The following is a 23,944-nucleotide window of genomic DNA, read 5'->3' on the forward strand; positions in this document are numbered from 1 at the left end:
CTGTGACCAATGGCTACCTGATTAGACAACTCAAGACTAAATGCTAAACCAGCCTAAGGAAAGTGATCCAGAAGTTACCTTTGAATTCAGCAAGAAATCTAACAAAATAACGTGCATCGTGTTACAACCGAGCCTTGACTCCTGTAGCTTCGTCTACATTAACCGGTCCATTGCATGCTGCTGCTGAGGAATCGGCTCTTTCTCAAGAGACTCTACAGAAAGCCCTTTCGAGAAGTCTGCAAGTTCCTTCTGTATGTTGACAAAAGCTATAACCACCCTGTTAACTTCCTCATCTTTCACAATGTTTATCTTTTTAAGATTAGTAGTAACCGGTTTTGCTTTTTTTAGCCTTAAAATTTTTTGACTGCCCGGGCGTGGTGGCGCATGCTTGTAATCCCCACCTTTGGGAGGCTGAGACAGGAGGACCGCACAGGTTCGAAGCCAGCCTCAGCTACTTAGTGAGGCTCTCAGCAACTTAGTGAGACCCTGTTTTCAAATAAAATATAAAAAAGGTCTGGGAGTATAGCCCGGAGGTAGAAAAGCTTCTGGGTTCCAACCCCAGTTCCACCAAAAAAAAAAAAAAAAAAAAAAAAGAATTTTCTAAAGAATCACTCACTTAACTGGGTCATCTCCTCAACATTTGGCATCAACAGGAAAGTCCTAATGTCCCTGTTTCCTCTTGGCAGAATGGAAATATTCAGGTCAAATGGCCTTTACAGTGCAGGGGGCGAAAGATAAATCTGTTCACTTTGTGACTCAGGAAGATTAAATAGTTCTTTCCAGGCCGGGCGTGGCAGTGCACACTTGTAATCCCCGCGCTCGGGAGGCAGAGACAGGAGGATCGCGCAGGTTCGAAGCCAGCCGCGCGCGCTGGCTTAGGAGACCCTGTTTCCAAATAAAAATGTAAAAATAGGTCTGGGAGTGTAGCCCGGAGGTAGAAGGGCTTCCAGGAACCCCAGTACCACCAAAAATAAATAAATAAATAAAGAGTTCTTTCCGACATTAATTTTTTTGAGGGTTCTAAATGTCTAGTGACTTCATTATGTTTTGCTTAACAGAGGAAAAAGGAGGTTGGGGAGAAGGTGTTGGAGACTGAGTCACCAGAATTTAAGGATTTAGATATTCTTGACTGTTTCGGTATCAGTTCAATGGCTTTACAGACTTTTTTTTTTTCAGTACTGGGGATATGGGGATGGAACCCAGGGGCATTCTACCTCTGAGCTACACCCCCAGCCCTATTTTGTATTCTTTATTTTGAAACAGGGTCTCACTGAGTTGCGAGGGCCTCACTAAGTAGCTGAGGCTGTCGGCCAAGCGCGATCCTCCAGTCTCAGCCTCCCAGATGCTGGGATGACAAGCGTGCGCCACCATGCTTAATCTTGAGATTTTCTATCTGTTCTTTTATGATTGGTCAGAATTGGGTTTGGGGAACCAATGACTGTATAGAAGCTAGAGGGTTAATAACGGGGATAATAGCTGGAGGGATCCCCTAGGGATACTGCTTATGAAGAGACTCCTTGGTGAGGACTAGAAATTTATATTTTTAACTAATATTTAAGTGATTCTTATCGTCAACAAAGTCCAGCTCTGTCATCCACTTACCAACTGGGGTTAATCCCATCCAAACCTGGGTCTGAGAAGATAAACAGCCTATTATCCAAATGGAGACAGAAAGGCTTAGGTAGGAAACACTGAGGTCTTTTCTACACATCAATTTTTTTCCCCTCTATTTCTGCCCAAGGAACATGGAGACATCACGTCACTGTAAAACTGGTTTTTGTTCTGTGTATATGTGTGTGTGTGTGTGTGTGTGTGTGTGTGCGTGCGTGCGTGCTGGGGATTGAATCCTGAGCCTTGCTCATGCAAGTCAATTGCTCCAGCACTGAGATCCACCCCCTGCCCCACTGCAGACCTTTTTTTTTTTTTTTTTTTTTAATGGATCTGGGCATGGAACCCAGAGGCATTCGACCTCCGAGCTACAGTCCCTGCCCTATTTTTTATTCTTTATTTGGAAACAGGGTCTCACTAAATTGCAAAGGGCATAAGTAGCTGAGGCTGTCTGTGAACCACGATCCTCCAGTCTCAGCCTCCCAGATGCTGGGATTACAAGCGTGCGCCACCACGCCCAGCTCCGGACCTTTTTTTTTTTTTTTTAATCTGGCCCCACAATAGTTGTAATTCTCTGATTTAACCAGTATAAAAATACCAGTAAACAGCAATACATGAAGAAGACTATGTTTCAAAAGTGATGGTTAAAAGGAAGCAAGCATATAGTTGGGCATGCGATGCATGCCTGTAGTCTCAGCGCTTGGGAGGATGAGACAGGAGGATCACAGGTTTGAGCCAGCCTCAGCCACTTAGAGAGACCTTCAGTAACTTGGTGATACCCTGTTTTAAAATTAAAAAATAAGCTGGGGCGTGGTGGCACTCACTTGTCATCCCAGCATTTAGGAGGCTAAGACAGGAGGATCACGATTCGCGAACAGCCTCAGCTACTACTTAGTGAGGCCTTTTGCAACTCAGTAAGTTTATTTTTTTGAGCAAAAAAAATAAAGAATAAAATATAGGGCTGGGGGTGTAGCTCGGAGGTCGAATGCCCCTGGGTTCCATCCCCAGCACCACAAAAGAAAAAAATTTAGAAAAGAAAGAAAGAAAACACACTGGGAGTGCAGCCCATAGGTAGAATATCTCTGGGTTCAAAACCCTAGTACTCCAAGAGGGGGCGGGAGAAGGAAGAGGTGACAGAAAGCAGGCATTCCAGGAAGAGAGAACAGAACGTTCGAAGGGTAGGAGGGAGCCAGGCGTGGTGGCGCACGCTTGTCATCCCCGCGCTTGGGAGGCGGAGACAGGAGGATTGCGCTGGTTCAGAGCCAGCCTTGCTGACTTAAGAGACCCTGTTTCCAAATTTAAAAATATAAATAGGCCTGGAAGTGTAGCCCAGAGATAGAAGGGTTTCCAGAAACCCCAGTACCACAAAAAAAAAAAGATGTATAACTACAATGCACCATTTTTTAAAATTCTAAGATAAAAAATAAAAAATAAAATGGCAACATAACTACATAGAGTGGCATAGATGAATTTCATAAACATGTTGAGAAAGAAACAAGGATAAAAGCTCTATGATTTCATTAATCTGAAGTTTAAGAAGAGACAAAACTAATATGTGTGGATTGAAGTCAGAAAACAGTTACTTTTTGCAGCAAATACTAGCTAGAAGTGAGCAGAAGAGGGATGTCTGAGGAGCTAGCAATGTGGGGGTTTCGTCTGCTTGGGGTCGTTGTTTTGTTTTGTTGGTGCCGGGGCTTGGACCCAGGGCCTCGCACATCCTTGGCGCACAGCCTAACTCTGATGGATCTCTCAGCCCTGCGAGCTATTTCTAGGATGGCTGCTGGTCGTGCTGCATGTGTTCCATGTGTGAAAGCTCATCGAAAAGGTACGCTTGCAGACGGATACCTTCCTGCCTGTATACGATGCTTCCAGAAAAAGTAAACCTAAAAACTACATTCTGCTCTCTTACCCTCAGAAACTGTACAATCCTCCTCTCACCTCTCCCTACTTCCTGAGCCACCCCCTTTCATTACTGAATTTTAAACTCATGGTGTGTGTCTCGTGACGGTGGGTCACCTCGCTAAATAGAGTTTCATTTAAACTGACGGCCCCATCTCAGCTGACCCAAGGAGCTAGAAATGACCAGCTGCTCTCACCGACCAGGTCATGCACCAAAGCCCAGGAATAGCACGTGGTCCTATCATATCCATCTCTACCTGACACGGAACACCAAAGGTAAGTTAATGATGAACAAGAAAAAGGAGGGGCGGCTAATAATGTCAAGACTTGTTAATGAAAAAATAACTTTAGACTTTAGATTTGCAACCAGAAATCAATGTGAGTCGAGCCGCACATTGGGATGAGCATATATAGCATTCCTACCAAGCCGGACGTTGACGAAACACGGGTGTAAGATGTTAATTTATTTTTATGAACTGGTATCATCCTAGATCTGGGGTGGGGGAGAACACTGGTTATCATGACAAATACTCTGTTGCCTTACACATACTAGGAGTTATTACTTGAATTGCACCGTTAGCCAAATAATCCGAGTCTGCCAGCATTCGGGAGACAGAGACCGGAGGATGGCAGTTCACCGACAGCCTCAGCTACTTAGCGAGGCCCTTCGCCACTCAGGGAGACCCTGTTTCAAAAAATATAAAGACTAGCCGGGCGTGGTGGCGCATGTTTGTAATCCCAGCATTTGGGAGGCTGAGACAGGAGGATCGCGGTTTGAAGCCAGCCTCAGCTACTTAGTGAGGCTCTTTGCAACTCAGTGAGACCCTGTATATGTTCTGAGTCTGTTTTCACCTCTGCAGGCAATAGTTCAAAGAGTCAGGCAAATAGAGCCAGAAAAGTCTGATGAAAGTAGACTGTTTTATAACAAATGGTACCATAGAAGCCTAAAAGCACCCTTGTCCATCAGAAAGTCCCTGACTGTATTCACTTGTTTTAGGTAATAGAGGATTCATTTGGTGATTTCTCTTAACATGCAGCTTTTTAAAAATTAGTTAATTTTTTTTGTGCTACTGGAGATTGAACCCAGGGACGTTCCATCTCCAAGCTAAATTCCCATTCTTATTTTATTTTTAGTTTAAAACAAGGTCCCATTAGGTTGATGGAGGTCTCAGTATTGCTGAGGCTGTCCTTGAACCTGCGGTCCTCCCGTCTCAGCCTCCCAAGTACTGGAATTACAAGTGTGTGCCACTATGCCCAACTACAAGATAAATTTATTTCTCCTTGTTATTCATGAAGAGACTCTTAGACATTTAAAACAAATTAAAATCCAAATTAGGGGATGGGGTGGGAAAGGGGCAGAAACAAAATAATTCAGACTGATTTTGTTTGAAATTAGATCCAGCTATTCATTCCTCAGAAGACCAGATTTGTTTATGCTTTAGAGAGCATTTCAGAGATAATTTAGTCAAACTCAAAAATCTTCAAAACCATGTGTTTCTTAATTATTGGCAAAGCTTTCTTAATTTAGTGGATATTCTCCGAGCACCTGCAATGGTATAAATATGAATCCAGATGACTATATTTAAATCCCTGCTCTGTAACTTGGCAGGAGGTTTCATGGACATGATTTTTCTCTAAATTTTCCCATCTACAAAATTGGAATAATAATTTACCTAATAAAACGGATCCAGATAAATTAAAATAGACAATGGCTCAGAGAACTGAAGCAATGAATGCCAACTTGAGTAAAAAACAGTTTAGCCACATCATGTGCCTGTAATCTCAGTACTTGGGAAGCTGAGACAGAAGGATTGCAGGTTGGGGGCCAGCCCTGTTTCAAAATAAAAAATAAAAGAGGGTTAGGGGTGTAGCTCAGAGGTAGAATGCTCCTGGGATCAGCACCCAGCACATAAAAATAAAATAAAATAAAATAAAATAAAATAAAAATAATAATAATAATAGTAATGATGACAGTCTTAAACCTTCCATTGCTTTGCAGTAAAGGCCTCTTGTTGAGAGTTTATGAATTCCCTAGGAGAAGGTAACCAAAGCTTTAATTTTGGTTTGTCATCTTGGCTTATGTGCTACCCACCCCCAACTGTGAGGTATGTGAAATTCTTTATCCTAAGCTTTCCTTCTACTCCCTTAAAACTCACTACACTTACCAGAGGTGGTGGAACACACCTGCAATCCCAATACTTGGGAGGCCGAGACAGGAGGATTGCAGGTTAGAGACCAGCCTCAGCAATTTAGTGAGGTTCTCAGTAACTCAGCGAAGCCCTGTTTCTAAATAAAAATAAATAAATAAATAAATAAATAAATAAATAAACAAAAATAAAACAGGGCTAGGAGTATAGCTCGGAGGTAGATAAGCCCCTGGGTTCAATCCTCAGCATGACAGAAGAAAGAAAGAAAAAAGGAAGGAAATGGAAAGAAAGGAAGGAAGAAAGGGGAAAGGAAGGAAGAAAAGAAGGAAGGAAGAAAGAAATGAAGGAAAGAACAATCACAAAGCCAGGCATGGTGGCACACGCTTGTAATCCCACCATTTGGGAGGCTGAGACAGGAGGGATTCGGTTTGCAGCCAGCCTCAGGTACTTAGTGAGGCCCTTGTCACTCGGAGGTAGAATGCCCCTGGGTTCCATCCCTAGTACTAGTACTGCAAAGAAAAGAAAGAAAAGAAGAGAAAGAAGAAGAGGAGAGGAGAGGAGAGGAGAGGAGAGGAGAGGAGAGGAGAGGAGAGGAGAGGAGAGGAGAGGAAAAACTCTGCACTTGAAGTTAACATTTTAATCCAGCTCCTATGCAGCAAGTGTCTGGGACCTTTCACCCTTTGACACTGTTCCACAGAGGAGCGAGGCAGCCGTGTCCAGTGCAGTCATAAATATCTGTGCACAGACAAGTAGAAGCCGGAGCGCGGAGCCCGGCCGACAGGGCGTCTTGCTTCTAGTCACGTCCGTGAACCAGGAGGGTCCAGGTCAGGCGTCTGCGCGCGCAGAAACGCCTCCTGAGCAGGTGTCAGAAGAGGAAGGTAAGCGAAGCCAGATAGTCCCCGGAGGGAAAACAATACCAGGAAACTCGGCAGCTATTTCATTTTGGGGGCAAAATAATTAGAGACTGAAATGGCAACATAGATTCTGAGGAGAAACACACCAAGTGCTGCGTGCATGGGTGTCTCATCACTGTGAACCCCGCTATGATGTTTAATTACAATGCACCAATGAAAGTGTTAAAAAAAGAAGAAGAAGAAGAAGAAGAAGAAGAAGAAGAAGAAGAAGAAGAAGAAGAAGAAGAAGAAGAAGCATGGAGCCGGGCGTGGAGGCGCACGCTTGTCATCCCAGTACTTGGGAGGCTGAGACAGGAGGATCGCGGTTCACGGCCAGCCTCAGCTACTGAGTGAGCCCTTTGCAACTCAGTGAGACCCTGTTTCAAAATAAAGAATACAAAATAGGGCTGGGGGTGTCGCTTGGAGGACGAATGCCTCTGGGTTCCATCCCCAGTACTGAAAAAAGAAAAAGAAAAAAAGAAAAGCACTGGAGGCACATAGTCTTCTGAGATATATATGGATTTATTTACACAACCCCAACAACACAGTCACTAAATGAAAAGCGGGGATCCAGCAATCCACTTCTGGGCATACAGCCAAGGAAACTGAAATCAGCACGTCTGTCAAAGAGACATCTGCACTCCATGTTCCTTGCAGCCTTATCCTCGATAGCTGAGATAGGAAAGCCACCCAAGTGCCCCCAAACACATGAATGGGTTAGGAGTAGGGTATCCAGCCGGGCGTGGTGGCGCACGCTTGGAATCCCAGCATTCGGGAGGCTGAGACCGGAGGATTACGGTTCATTGACAGCCTCAGCTACTTAGCGAGGCCCTTTGCAACGTAGTGGATCCTGTTTCAAAAAAATAAGGAATAAAAAATAGGGCAGCGGAGGTGAATGCCCCTGGGTTCCATCCCCAGACCTGCAAAAAGGAGGAGGAGGAGGAGGAGGAGGAGGAGAAGGAAGAGGAGGAGGAGGAAGAGGAGGAGGAGGAAGAGGAGGAGGAGGAAAGAAAGAAAGAAAGAAAGAAAGAAAGAAAGAAAGAAAGAAAGAAAGAAGGAGAGAGAGAGAGAGAGAGAGAGAGAGAGAGAGAGAGAATGAATCTAGTCAGGCATGATGGCGCACATTTGTAATCTCAGCATTTGGGAGGCAGAGACAGGAGGATCCCGGTTTGCAGACAGTCTCAGCCACTACTTAGTGAGACCCTTTGCAACTCAGTGAGACCCTGTTTCAAAATAAGGAATAAAAAATAGAGCTGGGAGTATAGCTCGGAGGTAGACTACCCCTGGGTTCCATCCCCAGTAAAACACACACACACACACACACACACGAAAAATAATCAGTGACTAAACCAAGTTCGACCTTGACTGCAGATATGAATGACCTAGGAAAGTTTAAAAGTCCTGACGCACAGACCGCATCTAGACCAGTTAAAGTCAAGTGCGTGTTTAGAGGGGGAGTGTAGAACCCAGGCATCAGTAATCTTTAAAGTTCCCCCATGGGAACAAAGAGCCAAGATTGAGAATCGCTGTTCTATTTGGAATTGTCCAGTTGGTCAAAAAATTCATCGGGGCTCTCTAATATGCTCAAGCAAGGGAGTATTTGGGATACCAGACGGACTCCAGACAATGGAGGCGATCCTCAGTGGAGCCAGGGAGGAAGGGCAGGGGAGGAAGAAGGCTGAGGTTCATTCATGGTAAAGCTACATGCGACTCCTCTGTGTATACACGAATATAACATCGTTACCCTGGACAGTCGGCCTCGGGAGGGAGGGAAACGGGGAAGGGGGAGGGGCCACCAAATACTGGGTGAATGCATTCCCGTTGTCAACATGACCTACATTGTGATGTGAGACTGTAGTGCACCCGTAAAAAATACAAGTGAAAACTAAAATACTGTTTTCAAGAAAAAGAAAAAAAAGAAAATCCATTGGGGCTCATTAGCAACACGTCATCAGTGCCCCTGTGCCAGTCAAAAGCACCGCAGTCCTGGCAAACAGCAGGCTGTACTGATTATCTGGTACACAGGAGCAGGGCCAGCGCCGCCTCCTTTGCTGGCAACCAACAGTTTCCTCTTTTGTAAAACGATGCCCATATTTCCACCCATTTTTAAAATATAGAAAGGTCTGACAACAAATAACACTATTTTTTTTTTTTTGGTGGTACTGGGGATGAAATCCAGGGGCTTTTTTACTGCCAGGCTACACCCCCAACCCTATTTTATTTTATTTTTTGGTGGTACTGGGGTTCCTGGAAACCCTTCTACCTCCAGACTATACTCCCAGACCTATTTTATATTTTTCACTTGGAAACAAGGTCTCTTAAGCCAGCGAGGCTGGCTTCGAACCAGCGCAATCCTCCTGTCTCCGCCTCCCAAGCGCAGGGATCACAAGCGTGCGCCACCACGCCCGGCCAGAAGGGAATATTTTTGAACTGATGTCACTGAGTCCATCAGCCTTTTTACAAAAGAGGGACCTGAGCCGGGCGTGGTGGCGCACGCTTGTAATCCCCGGGCTTGGGAGGCTGAGACTGGAGGATCATGGTACGTGGACAGCCTCAGCTACTTAGTGAGGCCCTTAGCAATTCAGTGAGACCCTGTTTCAAAATATAAAAAGGCTAAAAAAATAGGACTAAGGGTGTAGTTTGGAGGTAGACTGCCCCTGGATTCCATCCCCAGTACTCAAAACAAAACAAAACAAAAAAACTTCTGCCACGTTTAAGTTTTGTAGTTCCTCCAGGGCTGCCTTTCCCTTTAACACTGACGCTTCGTCTCCCCGCGAGTACCCTCCTCCTCTGCCCTTGGCCAGGCTAAAATTAACTTGCCCTCCTCCACTCAGCGCAGACTGGAATTTTTCCTGGCACCCCATCTATCCCTCCCTGTGACACTTCCATAGCCTCTTGGGTAAACAAAAGCCACTGCTTACCCTGAATCATGTTTGTGTACTCATCTGTGTCGTTATGAGCCGGGGTAGGAGCGACACTGTCCCGTTCTGCACTTAGTTTGAAATAGTCTCCCAACAAATACTTGAGAATCTACTATATGTTGAATATTGCAGGTGTCAAGAGAGATTGCAGAGAACACAGCAAGGTCACTTGTGGCTATCAAGTGGGGGGCAACCTCATAAATAAATGAATAGCCAAGCGTGGTGCTGCCACTTGCAATCCCAGCATTCGGGAGGCTGAGACAGGAGGAGGTTCAAGGCCAGCCTCAGCTACTTAGTGAGGTCCTTTGTAATTCACTGAGAGCCTGTTTCAAAAATAAAGAATAGCCCGGCGTGGTGGCGCACGCTTGTCATCCCCGCGCTTGGGAGGCAGAGACAGGAGGATCGCGCAGGTTCGAAGCCAGCCGCGTGCGCTGGCTTAGGAGACCCTGTTTCCAAATAAAAATGTAAAAATAGGTCTGGGAGTGTAGCCCGGAGGTAGAAGGGCTTCCAGCAACCCCAGTACCACCAAAAAAAAAAAAAAAAGAAAAGAAAAGAAAAGAAAAGAAAAAGAAAAATAGGGCAGGGGGTGTAGCTCAGAAGTAGAATGCCCCTGGGTTCCATACCCAGTACCGAAAAAAAGAAAAATAAATACATGAATAAACAAAAAAAAATAGTAACATATAAGAGATTGGGAAGTGTTGTCCAAAGAACTGAGCTAAATCATAATACGAAAGTGACTGCAGGGCCACATTAGATTGGGTTTGTCTGGAAGTTCCCTCTGGGGGTGTGACATTTAAGCTGATAAGTGAATCCATCATGTGCTCTGAGTTTCAAAGAGGATTCCAGCAAGAAGGCTGGTGGCGCACGCTTGTGGTCCCAGCAATGGGGAGACTGAGACAGGAGGATCACAGGTTTGCGGCCAGCCTCAGCTACTTAACAAGGCCTTTGCAACTCAGTGAGAACCTGTTTCAAAAATTAATTAATTAATTAATGGGGATGGGGGTGTAGTTTGGAGGTACAATGCCCCTGGGTTCCTTCCATCCCAGGTACCACAAAAAATAAATAAAATAAAATAAAATAAAATAGGGCTGGAGGTGTAGCTCAGATGTAGGATGCACCTGGGTTCCATCACCAGTACTGCAAAAGAAGGAGGAGGAGGAGGAGGAGGAGGAGGAGGAGGAGGAGGAGGAGGAGGAGGAGGTTGTTTATCAGCACAAGGACCAGAAGGACCTGTGTCTTAAAGCTAGGGAAAAAAGGACGGTGGGGGTACAGAGGACAGCAGAAACCAGACTGCACATGTTGCTCTGCACAGAGCAGAGGATTTTGTTTTGCTTGAGATGTGGTCTCTGTGGTGGGCGTAAGTGATCCTCCAATCAGCCCCAAATACACCGTGCAGGCCACCGGGCCCCGAGCCCAGACGGAGAGTGACATAATCCGATTTATATTTTTAAAACGCTCACTCTACTCTGGGCCCCAGGCAGAACTGCGAGTAGCACGCCAGACCCCTGGAGAAACAAGGCCCAGTAAGACGCTGGGTTCTGGGCAGGGGTCGCGCGCGGCACACATAAGCCGGGCCCGGGTCGCGGGACCCTGGGCCCCCGGCCAAACTGCGCGTAGCATGCCAGACCCCTGGAGAAACCAGGCCCAGTAAGACGCTGGGTTCTGGGCGGGGGTCGCGGGCGGGGCACGCCAGATGGGGCCCGGGTCGCGGGACTCTGGGCCCCTGCCGAACTGCGCGTAGCACGCCAGACCCCTGGAGAAACCAGACCCAGTAAGACGCTGGGTTCTGGGCGGGGGTCGCGGGCTGGGCACGCCAGATGGGGCCCGGGTCGCGGGACTCTGGGCCCCAGGCCGAACTGCGAGTAGCACGCCAGACCCCTGGAGAAACAAGGCCCAGTAAGATGCTGGGTTCTGGGCGGGGGTCGAGCACATTGCACGCCAGCTGGGGCCCGGATCGCGGGACTCTGGGTCCCGGCCAAACTGCGAGTAGCTCGCCAGACCCCTGGAGAAACCGGGCCCAGAACAGAAAAAGATAAAGAAAAATATCGGAGAGGTGGTAAGAAAGCCGTTATGGATGCCAGGACACTGAAGATGCAGACAAAACTTATCTAAATGCACTGGAACTTATGGAAAAATTCGCCGTGAAAGAGGACTGCTATTTCTCTATATTGTTAAGAATCTCAGACATCACATATAAGGAGAGAGTTTAGCAGAGACCAAGGAGAAATGCGGTGTTGAAAGAGTTCTTCGCGATGGTGGTGGAGACTTGTATTCAGGAGAAGCAGAAACCGGATCTTACCAACTTTATTTTTTTGGAGAAATTACACCAAATGTCGAATGCTACCATCACGCATGCTTAGGAACACTGGACAACATTCAGAGTGGAAAAAGAGCCTGGGAAGGATTTGAAACGGTGGAGGCAGTGGCAATGCCAGTGGCCAATATTCGGGGGAGGAAGAGATCTGATACATTACAACTGGAACCTTTGAAATAATAACCACAGAGACAGTGATCGGAACCTGCTGAGGGGTTAGGCGGGCGCCGGGGCCAGTGGCCGACATCGGAGCTTGCTGTGAGGCAAGGCCACTACTGAGGCCTCCGTGGCCGGGATTGGAACCTGCAGAGGGGTTAGACTGATGCTGGGGCCAGCGAGGACGGCATTGGAGCCTGCCATGATGCAAGGCTTGTGCTAGGGCCTCCGAGGTCGGGTCCGGAACTTGCTGAGGGGTTAGGCCGGTGCTGGGGTCAGCGAGGCCGGCATCGGAGCCTGCCGTGAGGCAAGGCCAGTGTTGGGGCCCCCGAGGACGGGACCGGAGCCTGCTGAGGGGTTAGGCCGGTGCTGGGGTCAGCGAGGCCGGCATCGGAGCCTGCCGTGAGGCAAGGCCAGTGTTGGGGCCCCCGAGGACGGGACCGGAGCCTGCTGAGGGGTTAGGCCGGTGCTGGGGCCAGCGAGGCTGGCATCAGAGCCTGCCATGAGGCAAGGCCGGTACTTGGGCCTCCGAGGCCAGGATAAGAGCCTGCCGAGGGGTTAGGCCGGTGCTGGGGCCAGCAAGGCCAGCATCGGAGCCTGCCTTGAGGCAAGGCCGGTACTGGGGCCTCCGAGGCCAGGATAAGAGCCTGCTGAGGGGTTAGGCCGGTGCTGGGGCCAGAGATGCCGGCATCGGAGCCTGCCTTGAGGCATGACCAGTGCTGGGGCCTCCGAGGCCGGGATCGGAGCCTGCCGAGGGGTTAGGCCGGTGCTGGGGCCAGCGAGACCGGCATCGGAGCCTGCCTTGATGCATGACCAGTGCTGGGGCCTCCAAATCCGGGATCGGAGCCTGCCAAGGGGTTAGGCCGGTGCTGGGGCCAGCGAGGCCGGCATCGGAGCCTGCCTTGAGGCAAGGCCGGTACTGGGGCCTCTGAGGCCGGGATCGGAGCCTGCCGAGGGGTTAGGCCGCTGCTGGGGCCAGTGAGGCCGGCATCAGAGCCTGCCATGAGGCAAGGCCGGTACTGGGGCCTCCGAGGCCAGGATAAGAGCCTGGCGAGGGGTTAGGCCAGTGCTGGGGCCAGTGAGGCCGGCATCGGAGCCTGCCTTGAGGCAAGGCCGGTACTGGGGCCTCGAGGCCAGGATAAGAGTCTGCCGAGGGGTTAGGCCGGTGCTGGGGCCAGCGAGGCCGGCAGCGGAGCCTGCCGTGAGGCAAGGCCGGTACTGGGGCCTCCAAGGCCAGGATAAGAGCTTGCCGAGGGGTTAGGCCGGTGCTGGGGCCAACGAGGCCGGCAGCGGAGCCTGCCGTGAGGCATGACCAGTGCTGGGGCCTCCGAGGCCGGGATCGGAGCATGCCGAGGGGTTAGGCCGGTGCTGGGGCCAGCGAGGCCAGCATCGGAGCCTGCCTTGAGGCAAGGCCGGTACTGGGGCCTCTAGGCCAGGATAAGAGCCTGCCGAGGGGTTAGGCCGGTGCTGGGGCCAGCGAGGCCGGCATCGGAGCCTGCCTTGAGGCATGACCAGTGCGGGGGCCTCCGAGGCCGGGATCGGAGCCTGCCGAGGGGTTAGGCCGGTGCTGGGGCCAGCGAGGCCGGCATCAGAGCCTGCCTTGAGGCAAGGCCGGTACTGGGGCCTCTGAGGCCGGGATCGGAGCCTGCCGAGGGGTTAGGCCGCTGCTGGGGCCAGTGAGGCCGGCATCGGAGCCTGCCTTGAGGCAAGGCCGGTACTGGGGCCTCCGAGGCCAGGATAAGAGCCTGCTGAGGGGTTAGGCCGGTGCTGGGGCCAGCGAGGCCGGCATCGGAGCCTGCCTTGAGGCAAGGCCGGTACTGGGGCTTCGAGGCCAGGATAAGAGCCTGCCGAGGGGTTAGGCCGGTGCTGGGGCCAGCGAGGCCGGCATCGGAGCCTGCCGTGAGGCAAGGCCGGTACTGGGGCCTCCGAGGCCAGGATAAGAGCTTGCCGAGGGTTTAGGCCGGTGCTGGGGCCAACGAGGCCGGCAGCGGAGCCTGCTGTGAGGCATGACCAGTGCTGGGGCCTCCGAGGCCGGGATCGGAGCATGCCGAGGGGTTAGGCCAGTGCTGGGGCCAGCAAGGCCGGCATCGGAGCCTGCCTTGAGGCAAGGCCGGTACTGGGGCCTCCGAGGCCAGGATAAGAGCCTGCCGAGGGGTTAGGCCAGTGCTGGGGCCTGTGAGGCTGGCATCGGAGCCTGCCTTGAGGCAAGGCTGGTACTGGGGCCTCTAGGCCAGGATAAGAGCCTGCCGAGGGGTTAGGCCAGTGCTGGGGCCAGCGAGGCCGGCAGCAGAGCCTGCCGTGAGGCATGACCAGTGCTGGGGCCTCCGAGGCCGGGATTGGAGCATGCTGAGGGGTTAGGCCGGTGCTGGGGCCAGCGAGGCCGGCATTGGAGCCTGCCGTGAGGCAAGGCCGGTACTGGGGCCTCCGAGGCCAGGATAAGAGCCTGCCGAGGGGGGCCGGTGCTGGGGCCAGCGAGGCCGGCATTGGAGCCTGCCTTGAGGCATGACCAGTGCTGGGGCCTCCGAGGCCAGGATAAGAGCCTGCCGAGGGGTTGGGCCGGTGCTGGGGCCAGCGAGGCCGGCATCGGAGCCTGCCTTGAGGCAAGGCCGGTACTGGGGCCTCTGAGGCCAGGATAAGAGCCTGTCAAGGGGTTAGGCTGGTGCTGGGGCAGTGAGGCCGGCATCAGAGCCTGCCGTGAGGCATTACCAGTGTTGGGGCCTCCGAGGCCAGGATTGGAATCCTGCCAAGGGGTTAGACCGGTGCAGGGGCCAATGGCCAGCATCGGAGCCTGGCGTGAGGCAAGTTCACTCCTGTGGCCTCCAAGGTCGGGACCAAAGCCAGCTTAGGGGTTTGACCGGTTCAGGGGCCAGCGAGACCAGAACTGGGGCCTCCCATGAGGCAAGGCCGCTGCTTGAGCCAGCGAGGTCTGGATCAGTCCACTGAGTAGCCAGGCCACTACTGGGACCATCAAGAGTGGGATTGGTACTTGCAACGCAGCATGCACAGAGAAATATCGCAGAAAATATAAATCAGACGCTTCTCTTAATCAGCAATAACTAGGAGGAAAAGGGCAACAGGAAGAGGTTGAGCTATAGAAAGGGCCCTATAGTGAAGCAACTAATGTGACCAATCAGAGGGTATGTAATACTGGAGGACGGAGCCTCTTTAAAATGCAGGAGGTACATAAACAAATGTATCAAAGTAAATCACCAAAGAAGTGTGGGATGGAGGGAGGGGGAGGGAATGGGACGGGGGCTGGAGGAGGGCTAATTGGATGATGTGTGCTTGTATATCCTCTCAAGTCTTGTACTCCAATGTGATTGATATATGACTACAATGCACCAATTTAAAAAATAAATTAATTAAAAAAATAAAAAAATAAAAAATAAAACGCTCACTCTGAGCCCGGTTTGGTGGCGCACACTTGTAACAGTCCTTGGGAGGCTGAGACTGGAGGATCGAGGTTCGCGGCCAGCCTCAGCTACTACTTAGTGAGGCCCTCTGCAACTCAGTGAGACCCTGTTTCAAAATAAAGGGTGTGGGTTAGGGGCATAGCTCGGAGGTAGAATGCCCCTGGGTTTCACAGTACCGAAAAAAAAAAAAAAAAAGAACAAAAATAGGGCTGAGGATGTAGCTTGGAGGTAGACTGCCCCTGGGTTCCATCCCCAGTACCGAAAAAAAAAAAGTATAAAAAATAGGGCTGGGGGGTGTACCTTGGTGGTAGAAGACTGGATTCAGTACTGCAAATAAATAAATAAATAAATAAATAAATAAATAAATAAATAAATAAATAAATATGGCTAGGGATGTAACTTGCAGGTAGAAGGTCCCTGGGTTCTACCCCCAGTACTGCAAATTAAAAATAATAATAATAATAATAATAATAATAATAATAATTTAAAAAAAAAAAGCTCATCCTGGACTGTGGCAGTGGCTCCGGAGGCCTGCTGGGACCCGTTTGGCGGAAGAGAGACGCGGGGGGCTTGGGGGACAGAGACGGAACGCGGAATCACCCGGCACCCCTAGAGTTGGGGCGCGGGCCCGGCGCGGGCGGGGCCGGAAGAGGAAGTCTGCGCGGTGTGGCGGCCCCAGCCGAGCGGGAAGCCGGAGCCGGAGCCGGACTGCGCCTGCCCGCCGCCATGGGCCGCCTGCCCCCGCCCGCCGCCGCCCTGCTCTGCGGAGGCCTGCTCCGGCTGGTAAGGGCGCGCCGGGCCGGGGCGGGCGGGGGCTGGTGCTCCGGCCCCTCGGGAGCCCGCCCGCGCCTCCCCCGTCCTCCATCCATCCCCCCTGCACACACCTCCACCTGCCCGCAGCCCCCAAGGATGCCACCCGGCTCCCAGGCTGCCCTGCGCTCCATCCATCTCCACCGGCCCGCAGCCCCCAAGGATGCCACCCGGCTCCCAGGCTGCCCCGCGCTCCATCCATCTCCACCTGCACACACCTCCACCTGCCCGCAGCCCCCAAGGATGCCACCCGGCTCCCCGGCTGCTTTATGTCGTGTGTGGGCATTTTCCTCTCTGGCTTTCTTGTCTAGTCCATCTCATCCACGACCTCTCTCTCCTGGGAAGAGGAAGGGTCTGTCTGGGTCGGACCCAGCCTGAGTGGTGGGACGGCACTCAGTTTTACTTGGCCCTGGCTTTTCCCCTTACCCCTCTCCTAGGTCCTTCCCCTTGCGCTCTTCCGAGGCCGTCGCGAGGGTCTGGGTAGTGTTCTTGTTTGGTGATATAATAGTTTAAAATAAGACACCAAAATCTGAGGCCTTTCCCGGTTTTCGGTTGTCTGTCTAGGTTAAAAGGGAGGTGGGTTTCGCTTAAGGAAAATAGGTACTTGCTCCCAACCCAAGCTGGTTTTCATAATTATAGAAAAGGGACGGTGTTTTAAAACTAAGCTGCAGGGAATTCGAGCTTCCCCGGGAAACCACCTTGGGCACGCTGTTTTTAATTTTGCTTTCCATTTGCTGGCTTTCACTTTGGGAGTTTGGGGTTGGCAACTTTTATGAATGTTATTTATACAAAACGAATAGGGTAGGGTACATAGCCTGTCGGCCGGTTCTTACCGTCAAAATGTAGTAACTTCTCTGAGTAGTATGTTTTGTTTACTCACCAGTTTAAAGGGTTGGCACTAGTGAATATATTCAATATTAAAGTGTCTAACATTTGTTAAAATCTTAGCAAAAATGTTAGGTGTCTTTGATGTATCATAACTTTGCTAGGCAACATTATTTATAAACACTTAAAGGGGTGGGGAAATACAATATAAAAAGAATCACCAAAGGAGCCGCCTGTAGTCTAGAGTCTGTGAGATGTTTACTGTGTAATCAGCTAATACTTATGTGGTACTTAAGACAGTATGCACGTGTACACAAACTGATAACATATAAAACTTGGCAACGTGTTTTTGTATTTATTTTCATCTGACTCTCTAAAACTGAGTATAAGTTGTGTGCGTGTCTATGTAGGTAAATGTCACATTCCCACTAATTCTTTCTCAACATAAGTGAATATTTAGCCCAACAATACATCAATTCTTCAAAAACTCACATAGAAATTCTTATTAAAAGCTCCCACCCTCTCACTAGAAAGACAGTAAGGAGGATATTCATATGAGCTTCACAAATCTAAAGGCTGTCCCTGAGCCGCACGTTTGTAATCCCCGCGCTTGGGAGGCCGAGACAGGAGGATCGCACGGGTTCGAAGCCAGCCTCAGCTACTGAGTGAGGCTCTCAGCAACTTAGTGAGACCCTGTTTCCAAATAAAATATAAAAAAGGTCTGGGAGTATAGCCCGGAGGTAGAAAGCCTCTGGGTTCCACCCCCAGTACCACCAAAACAAAATAAAAATAAAGGTTGTCCCTATTCTGAATTGTAGCTAGCCTGTCTCCCATTCTAGATTTTAGGCTCCTTATACTACATCTGTGAAGTTAATTTTATTTCACCATATTATTCACAGATTTGTGCTCCTGAGTCCGAGGGTTGTTGTGGAGATCAATGACATTTTACTCTGCTTCTACTTAGTATGGCACGCATTGTACTGCTGACTGTAGCTAAGTGGACCAGATCTTCACATTAAGATCTTTTTCTTTACTCACTAGTATTCCTGCCCATGTTTATTTCTTTTTCAGTTTCTTTTCTTAACTCTTCCTTCCTTTAATTTCCTGAAATCTTTCATTCCATTTTTCTCATAAGGAACCTGGTTCCTTTTCCTCCGCTCCAGCCAGCTCTCCTCCTCCTCACCTAATTGAATACCTATTTTTTTCTTCAATTATATCTGAAGCTTTGTCTTTTAACATTTTCTCTCTGAAGCCCTTGTTCCCTCCTCCTCCCTAATCTTAAGCTGGAGGTGGCCTCTCTCGAGTTCATCTGAATTAATGGTGCAAACACGGTCATCTCGTTGCTTCTTGCTAAGCTCTTAAAGCTGACATACTTTCCCTTAGTCATGTAATAATGGAGCCCACATCATTATCTAGGAGCAGCTCGTAATTTTTTAAAACCCCCACTACCACATTCTTATAGACGAGGCAGAGGATTCAGTATCGGAAAGGCCTAACATTGTTCGCATCCGAGTGACCTGTTTTTTGCTTTTTTTTTTTTTTTTGTCTTTGTTTTTATTCTTTGGCAGAGCTGAGGTTGGATCCCAGGGACATTCTACCTCGGAGCTCCACCCCCAGCCCTATTTTTTATTCTTTATTTTGAAACAGGGTCTCCCTGAGTTGCAAAGGGCCTCACTAAGTGGCTGAGGCTGTCCTTGAATTGCGATCCTCCTGTCTCAGCCTCCTGAAGGCTGGGATTATAAGAGTGCGCCCGGCTCTCACTGTGTATTCTGAATGCAAGGTATAACACATCTGGCTGTTGTAGTGATGTGTGTGTGTGTGTGTGTGTGTGTGTGTGTGTGTGTCACTGAAAATTGAACCCAGGGCCTTGCACATGCTAGGCAAGCACTGTGAAACAGAGCAGGAATCACCAGCCTTTTTTATTTTAATTACATTAAAAATATTTATTTATTTTGAAAGAATCTAAGTTGCCCAGTTTTACCTTGAACTTGCAATCCTCCTGCCTCAGCCCTGGTATTCCAGGCAAGCACCACCACACCTAACTTTTGTCCTCATTATTTTAAAACCCATTAAACATTTAGTTCTAGAAATAAAAATAGTGCCTAGCAGGTAGTTATTTCTGTCTTGGCCGTCCCGTAATTGAATTTCATTCTCTTCCTTCCCTAGCCCCAAACCCAGCTATTAGGTGTTTATTTTAAAGTGTGGACCCAGTCATGAAGGACCATTTCAAAGAGGAAAAGTGATAATTACTTTGGATCTGTTTTCTTTCTGATTTTGGTTTACAGTCCTGGAGATGGAACCCAGGGGCATTCTATCTCTGACCTACAACCCCAGCCCTATTTTTTATTCTTTATTTTTGAAACAGGCTCATACTAAGTTACGGAGAGCCTAAGTAGTTAAGGCTGGCCACAAACCTGCTTTCCTCTTGACTCAGCCTCCCAAGTACCAGGATTACCAGCGTGCGCCACCGTGCCCGGGCTTTGGATCTATTTTCTAAACTCGCTTCAAAATTCTCTGAAGAATTCCAGGTTTCATAATGCTTTAACAAAAGTTTCCTTATTTTTTCCTTCAAAGTACTTGAAGTATTATCTAGCTGTGTCTTGAACTTACTAAAAAGAAGTGGTAATCAGGATCCCCAGACCAAAAGAAGAATCTTTCTGAAAATTGACATTCATTTTCTATACTACGCCAACTCAAATAAATTTTTTTCTTTTTCTTTTTCCTTTTTTTTTTTTCTCAGTACTGGGGATAAAACCCAAGGGCCTACCTCTGAGCTAAATCCCCAGCCCTATTTTTTTTATTTATTTTGAAACAGGGTCTCACTGAGTTGCAAAGGGCCTCACTAAGTAGCTGAGGCTGTCCGCGAACCACAATCCTTCTGTCTCAGACTCCCAAAGGCTGGGATGACAAGCGCGCGCCACCACGCCCATCATAAAGTCCATTCTGATAAGGTCTCAGATGGAAACCAGGAACATATTACTGGACAGTGAGAGAAAGGCAGCCTTCTTGAAAAGGTGGCAACGAATCTGGCTGGGCTGTTTTTCTAGTGTTTTGTGTTCTAGAGTTTATTTTATTTTATTTATTTATTTATTTATTTTTAACAATTTTTTATTGAACATAAGTAGTATACATTTATACTATATTTGGTGCCCTCTCCCCCCCGCCCCCTTCCCCCCCCACCAATGGTTGTCCATGTTAACCATGTCTTATTCATAATTTTACACATGTTCAGGTGTAGAACCTCATTAATCCAGCTTGGCCTTTCTCCTATCTTTCCATTAAAACTTAGCTAGTATTTCCCCTCTAATATCTGGGGTCCTACTGGTATCCTTTGTGTTTTCTAGTTTGGGCATATTAGAGGAAACATGTGTATCTTCTCCTTCTGTGCTTGGCTGATCTTACTTAACATGATGCTCTCCAGGGCTTTCCATCTTCTTGCAAATGATATAATTTTGTTCTTCTTTATGGCTGAATAGAATTCCATTGTGTGTATTTCCCACAGTTTTGCTATCCATTCATCTGTTGATGGTGATCTGGGTTGGTTCCATATTTTGGCTATTACAAATTGTGCTGCTATGAACATAGGTATGCATATGTTGCTGTATTTCTCTGAATTCAAGCCCTTTGGAAAGATATACTGACCAGTGGATTAGAATAGAAGATACAGAAACAAACCCACACATCTTTAGTCAATTAATCTTTGACAAAGGGGCCAAACACATACGCTGGAGAAAAGACAGCCTTTTCAACAAGTGGTGCTGGGAGAACTGGCTAACCATTTGTAAAAAGATGAATCTAAACCCCTATATCTCACCTAACACAGGAATCAACTCAAGATGGATCAAAGACTTAGAAATTAGACCTGAGACTGTAAAGTTAGTAGAGGAGAGCATAGGTTCAACACTACAACATATTGGCACAGGCAGTTAACTTTCTCAACAAAACCTCCAAAGCTCAGGAAATTAAAGCAAGAATAAACAAGTGGGATAACATCAAACTAAAAAGTTTCTTCTCATCAAAGGAAACTATCAATAACCTAAAGAGGAAGCCTACAGAATGGGAAAGGATCTTTACCAGCCACCATTCTGATAGGGGGCTAATATCCAGAGTATACAAAGAGCTCAAAAGACTCTACACTAGCAAAACAAACAACCCAATCGAGAAATGGGCAAATGAACTAAATAGACACTTCACAAAAGAAGAGATACAAAGGGCTAATAGATACATGAAAAGATGTTCATCACTGGCCATCAGGGAGATGCAAATCAAAACTACACTGAGATTCCATCTAACCCCAGTCAGAGTATCAAGCATAAAGAAATCAAACAACAAATGCTGGCGAGGATGTGGGGAAAGAGGAACTCTTTTACACTGTTGGTGGGAGTGCAAACTAGTTCAGCCACTATGGAGATCTGTGTGGAGATTCCTGAGAAAGTTGGGAATAGATCCACCATGTGTTCTAGAGTTTAGATAGAACTTGGTGAGTGATAAAAATTGAATATTTACCTGAGAAGACTTTTTTTTTGTGGTGGTACTGGGGTTCCTGGAAACCCTTCTACCTCTGGGCTATACTCCCAGACCTATTTTATATTTTTATTTGGAAACGGTCTCTTAAGCCAGAGAGGCTGGCTTCAAACCCACGCGATCCTCCAGTCTCTGCCTCCCAAGTTCAGGGATTACAAGCATGCGCCACCACACCCCGCTACCTGAGAAGACTTCTGAGCCAAGTGTTGATAGCCGGGCGTGATGACACACACTTGTAATCCCAGCATTCGGGAGGCTGAGACAGGAGGATCACAGTCCACTACTTAGTGAGGTCCTTTGCAACTCAGATCTGTTTCTAAATAAAGAATAATAAAATAGGGCTGGGGGTGTAGCTCAGCGGTAGAATGCCCCTGGGTTCCATCTCCAGAACCTCAAAAAATAAATAAATAAAATAAAAAGTATTGAAGAAGAGTCTTGGTTCATCATGCTCGCTTATAGTAACAAAAAAGAGGTGAATCAAAGAAGGAATTATTAAGCAAATAGGAAGTACAGCTTGAATATTTAAAAAACTCATAGCCTATCCATATTGAAAAAAAAAAAGCTTGTGATAAAACACTAAGGGTGTGATTGGACAACCTTTATTTATTTATTTATTTATTTGCCATGTTGATGTTAGAACCCAAGAGCGTTTTACCTCTGAACCATACCCCCAGCCCTATTTTTTTATTCTTTATTTTGAAACAGGGTCCTACTAAGTTGCAGAGGGCCTCACTATGTAGCTGAGGCTGTCCGTGAACCGCGATCCTCCTGTCTCAGCCTCCCAGGTACTGGGATTACAAGCGTGCACCACCACGCCCGGCTTGGACAACCATTTGACAAAGAGTGTATAGTATTATACGATCAGGAATACTACCACATTGAACTGAAGGGGATGGAGATCGGGAGAAAATGAACAAAGAGTGTGAGACATTTTGGACTTAATAAGACAGGACAGTAGAGCTATTTGTTTACGAATGTGCTATTTTTCAAGGAAGGCTAATGAACCCAAAGGCTCTTCCCAGATTGTTATTCCCAGGTTGGACAAATAGAAGAGTCATGAGACATCTGCCTTAGGCCATGGCACAGTGCCCTCTGGGATGAAGGAACAGGGTCCCCCTGGCAGGGTCACTCTGGAGAACCGTAGCCTGGAAGCTGGGACATTAAACCCCAAGCCTTGCCAAGCTTTTGGATTGAATGTCAGTGCTTTCTTCTGATTTTTTCCATTTGGAACGAGAATGCCCATCTTCTGCTTTAGAGTTGTATAATCTGTGAGGTTCCACAGGTTCACAGCTAGAGATAAATTGTACCTCAGGATGTGTGATGGCTTGAGTGTCACCTGTATGTGAATTAGATGGTATTCAGCTTAGACCTCAAACCTCAGGCTTTAGTGTTGATGCTGGGCACATAAGGCTTCGGGGACTATGCAGATGGAATTATTTTGTTTTGTTTCATTTTATTTGTGGTACTGGGGATGGAACCCAGGGGCATTCTATCTCTGAGAGACATCCCAGCCCTATTTTTTATATTTGGTTTGAAACAGGATCTCACTGAGTCGTAAAGGGCTTCACCAAGTAGCTGAGGCTGGCTGCGAACCCAGATTCTCCTGTCTCAGCCTCCCAAATGCTGGGATTACAAGCGTGCGCTACCACGCCCGGCTAGAATGTATGTATTTTGTAAAAAGAACAGGAATTTGGGGACAGAGGTAGATGCTATGGACCAAATTGTGTCTTTTCTCCCAAATTCATATGTTGAACTCCTAACATTCAGTGAGATAGTCTTTAGAGGAGGGGCATTTGGAAGACAATTGGGTTTAAATGAGGGTAGAACCCTCACGATGTCCTCCTCAGAAGAGATATGAATAGCTTAGTCTTTCCTGGATGTAAGGACTTGTGAGAAGGCCGCTGTCTATAAGCCAGACAGAAAGCCTTCCCCAGAAACTGACCATGCTGGCAGTTTGATCTTAGAAGTCTAACTTCCAGAACGATGATAAAATAAACTTGTGTTGTCTGAGCCTGTCAATCCGTGGTACATTGTTATGGCAACCTGAGCTAAGATGTGCTGGTTTGTCTTGGGCAGCACCATCCTTCTATCCCCCCTGGCTGCAGCTCACCTGGCCTCTCTCGGGCGGCCTCTGCTGTCTGCTGACAGCTTCCCGGCGAGGTGTTCTCCATACCTGGCATCTCCGTCTTCCCGGGATGTCTATTTCAGCTTTGGCTTCCCCATCACAGATGCATGTATTACCCTGCCAGGGGCTATTTGTTAAGGACTCCATCTTTTCCTCATACTATCTAGCCTCCCAGGCTTTTCTTTAAAATCTTGATGGAAGATTCTATGACTCCACAACTCCTGCATTTATGCTGGCAAAACCAGCACCACCTGGATGACACCGAAGGCTGTTGCCAGCAAAAGCTGTCTGTACCTGGGTCCACTTGAG

At 48.2% G+C, this 23,944-nt stretch overlaps 1 protein-coding gene across 1 annotated transcript in view; it reads left to right on the forward strand.

Moving 5' to 3' along the window:
• Positions 1-16,077: 16,077 nt before the first annotated feature.
• SPPL2A (signal peptide peptidase like 2A) overlaps positions 16,078-23,944 on the forward strand; it is a gene marked incomplete at both ends in the record, with an annotated part of 37,753 nt that continues 29,886 nt past the window's right edge. Inside the window, one exon of the mRNA XM_080707736.1 lies at positions 16,078-16,134. Within this exon, the coding sequence (XP_080563862.1) occupies positions 16,078-16,134 (57 nt within the window). The remainder of the gene's footprint in view (positions 16,135-23,944) is intronic.

This window comes from Muscardinus avellanarius, assembly GCF_963383645.1.
Source record: "Muscardinus avellanarius genome assembly, chromosome: 12".
Taxonomy (NCBI): domain Eukaryota; kingdom Metazoa; phylum Chordata; class Mammalia; order Rodentia; family Gliridae; genus Muscardinus; species Muscardinus avellanarius.